The following is a 3,893-nucleotide window of genomic DNA, read 5'->3' as shown; positions in this document are numbered from 1 at the left end:
TAAGGAAATAAGCCATGATATTACGTTTATAATGTAAAAGGGTATTAGTGTAAAAGTAAATAGGTTGTGAAATTTACTATTCCTAGTCAGGAAATATAATAAAAACGACGACGAATCAACAAGCTCAACAGTTGAAGCAATACCAATCTAGAGCAAAAGATGTGAATGCATTTTGCTTAGAAGAATGTATCTGAAGGCTATTTACTTTTTTTATTCCTACAGTCATTGAAAAAAAAAACTTTAAATAAATATAAAATTAAGTAATTAATAAATAAATATAAAATAGTGATACATTTACCTCTAAGAAAGTATTGTTCTAAGAATGAAACTAAAATGAAAGTTATGAACATTATTTCTTAACCTGTCTACCGGAACTAGCGCAGAGTGTCCAGTGTCTGAAAATAAAGCTGACATGACCTACTGCAATGGCTACACCCACGTCTGCATAAACGGGGTAAGATTGTATGTATTACTTTTAAGAATTTTCTCCCTAGGCTTGAGTAGAGAGAGGGCCCTTTTTTACTAGAGTAATACGTTATTATTCTGTTTGTAGATTTGTGATGGTTCTCTCTGTAAGCGAATCGGCTATACCAATACGTCATCACGTGATCCATGGAGTTCATCATGGGATGAATGCTACATCAGGATGTCAGGCTCCCTCTCCGTAGTACAAAAAGAATAACTATGTTACTTAGCTTGCAAACTAGGTTTGTCTGATTTAATTATTTTCTTAAGTTGAGTTATTCAGTTATTAGGCAATCAAAAATGTAATTTACCATTTTCAATCAATACAATGCTTGTTTACAGCTTGATTACAGCTTGTTTTACTTGAATACTGTTCGTTATATCTCCATATCCTTTTTACAGGTCATTCGTGTATATTTAAATTTTCTCGTATTATTTCCAGTTTTAGAGGCAAAACATCCTCATCCATACAAGTCTAACAGCTCCATAATCTATTCTACCTAACTAAATCATTTCAGTGAGAACAAAACTCTTTATGACTAAGCTGAATATTATGAAAATAAAAATTTAATATTATTTCCTTTCTTAAAGATGGTAACGACACATGTTTTGTGTCAGACGACTCGGAAATTCCAGAGGCATTCAGTAAACTAGTTGAAGACGTAAAGCGTTTGCGCAAACATACTTCACCCATTTCAGTGGCTTCAGGTAAGAATGTCCTTCTTATAGATAAAGATACAACAAAGATCGAATTAATTGCCTCATACCTATACATTTTGCTAGAGAAAGACACTGATGTCAATCTAACAGCTAAACTTTGTGATAACTGTGGTAACCTCAAGTATTATATTGCCAACTTCCACCTTTTAAGTAATTACATGGAATTTATTTAGTTGATCAGTATTCAATATTCAATTTTTATGTCGATACGATATATCTTAGTGAGCTTGAGTCTGACACATCTGTTTCATATTTTATGTCGATACGATATATCTTAGTGAGCTTGAGTCTGACACATCTGTTTCATATTTGGATATTTTACTTGAAAAAAGTTTTATGGTCGATACAATGACTTTGTCAGCAAATACAATTTCTCCGTATTAGAATTTTAATTGTGACGTCATAAAAAAATTTAACAAGCAACAAAAATCAAATAACGACATGAATTCTTTTATCGTATCAATTATCTAGTATAAAGTCTTGTTAATTTACAAAACCTGATAATAGTCAAATATTAGAAAAAAGTCTTTCGTTAATATGAAGTCATAAGCCAAGAGGACTAGATTCACTCGTTTGATAAATACAAAAATGCTGAAATAAATATGAAATTGTCACTAATTGTTCAACCTAATCATTAAATCTAAAAGAAAACAATTAATCAATACTCAAGACTAATCTGACGAAAATTGTATATTTTATAGGCACACCCTGTTAGAACTAGCAGGGATATTGTATTGTATTTTGTACATTCAAGGCACACCCTGTAACAATTATCAAGGCTATTGTGACGTTTTCCACAGATGTAGAGGGGTGGATAACGAGAAACCTCTAGAGCAACTGAAAAATTTGATCTTTGGAGAAGAAACTCTCACTACAATTAAAAACTGGATCATTGTATGTAATTAAACTTCAATTCTGGTGATTATATATACCATCAGGGATATAATTATTATTTTGATCATTGCGTCGGAGTCGTAATTCTGTTTATTTTTACACGAACACTGGTTGGGTATAATGTTAATTGTAGTCGGAATCGTGATTCTGTTTATTTTTACAGGAACACTGGATGGTTGTTTTGCTAATTGACGTCGGGTTCATGATTTTTTTTTATTTTTTTACAAGAACACTGTTGGGGTGTGATGCTTATTGTAGTCGGGTTCGTGGTTCTGTTTATTTTACAGGAATACTGGTGGGGTGTGATGCTAATTGTGGTCGGGATTGTGATCGTGATGGGCGTCTTCATCAAAGTTTGCTCCGTAAACACACCAAGTAAAGACCCAAAACTAAAGACATTTAGAAAAAAAAGGTTGGTAAATAAACATTAGTGATCACAACAGCAAAAAGGTTTCAAAGAAATCATACAGAGTAAAATCAGATGTTATGAAAAAACTACATAGGTGACAAATGAAAAAAGTGCTTTCCAAACATAACTGATAAAACATTTACACCAAATCTATAACCGCTAGCATGTATAAGTTAATAATAGTGAAAATCAAAATACAGCATTTTATTTAAGAAAATGTATACTTTAAAAAAAATGAAAAAAAGTTATTTATTCAAAATATAGAATAAAAAGGAAAGAGGGCCGGTGAAAAATCCTGGACCGTATTACATAGGAGGAAAAAACAAAGGAAAAGAGAATGGACGAAGAGAAATGGGAAACAACAGACGAAATATGGAAATGGGGAATGTCTAGATTAGATCAGTACATTATGAAGACCTGAACAGTTAAAGAAGTCAACAATGCATACCTGGCTCAAAAATCACAAACTAAGAACAAATTTCATCCGAAAATTGAAATCAATTTACATTTTGAAAAAAAAATATAATGAAGCAGAATTTTCTACATGCTTGTAAAATTTGTATATAACACATACTCGCGAATTCTGTGGAGGGATGCTCATAATATTCCAAAGTAAAATATTTATAAAAAAAAAAACATTATAAATGATTGGGATAATACTTTCTGAGATGTTTATTTTAGTGTACAAATTTAATCTAAATCAGTTAAATCTAAACTGCTGTCTCCAGATCTAGAATGCTTATTTGTCTCTTTCTTAATGAATGAAAGGGACTTTTATTTGTTTCATTGTATACGTCATGACATACTATGATTAAACATTTGTTTGCTTTTATACAGATCAATTAATTATATTATTTAGCATAGGTAATAATTTAAAGATGTGAGGGTTTTTGTTCGTTTCTCATTTCAAATGACCATTGCTGAATATATAAACGAAACACGCCTTCTTTGATTGAATTTAATGTTTGTTGTCATCACAATGATTAGGAATAATATAATTTATTTTTTAATTACTTTGGAGTAAGATAATAATATTGCAAGAATAATCTGACAAGGTGAAACACACCCTTTAAGCCTGGTTTAATGGTGGCTTATAGGTCCTTAATAATGGTTTAAAGTCGTAGTGTCTTTAAGTCACCATTAAGCACCTTTTAGTAACATTTACACCACCATTAAGTTACCATTAAGTCATCTCAAATTCCTTAATGGGTGCTAAAATGTAACTTAATGGTAGCTTAATGGTGGCCTTCAGGTCCTTAATGGTAGCTTTTAGACCACCATTAAGCTACCATTAAGGGGGACGTACAGGTGCTAAATGCCCAAACTCCATTAAGCTACCATTAAGCCACCATGACGCAGTCGATAATACTGTTTATATGGGTGAAAAATTATTTTTATAGTGATT

The 3,893-nt window shown here is 31.5% G+C and overlaps 1 protein-coding gene across 1 annotated transcript; it reads left to right on the top strand.

Moving 5' to 3' along the window:
• Positions 1-412: 412 nt before the first annotated feature.
• Positions 413-3,077, top strand: LOC134282972 (disintegrin and metalloproteinase domain-containing protein 10-like). The gene is made up of 6 exons (XM_062765404.1): positions 413-462; positions 554-648; positions 1,057-1,173; positions 1,940-2,079; positions 2,367-2,491; positions 2,753-3,077. Exons 1-6 carry the CDS (start codon positions 413-415, stop codon positions 2,775-2,777), a joined length of 552 nt encoding a protein of 183 aa, XP_062621388.1. The 3' UTR covers positions 2,778-3,077.
• Positions 3,078-3,893: the final 816 nt, after the last annotated feature.

This window comes from Saccostrea cucullata, unplaced genomic scaffold (assembly GCF_032062105.1).
Source record: "Saccostrea cucullata isolate Sc308-1 unplaced genomic scaffold, CSIRO_AGI_Scuc_v1 ctg16713, whole genome shotgun sequence".
In the NCBI taxonomy this organism is placed as follows: Eukaryota; Metazoa; Mollusca; class Bivalvia; order Ostreida; family Ostreidae; genus Saccostrea; species Saccostrea cuccullata.
Note: the sequence above shows the minus strand (reverse complement) of the source record. Positions and strands in the feature narration are given on the sequence as shown.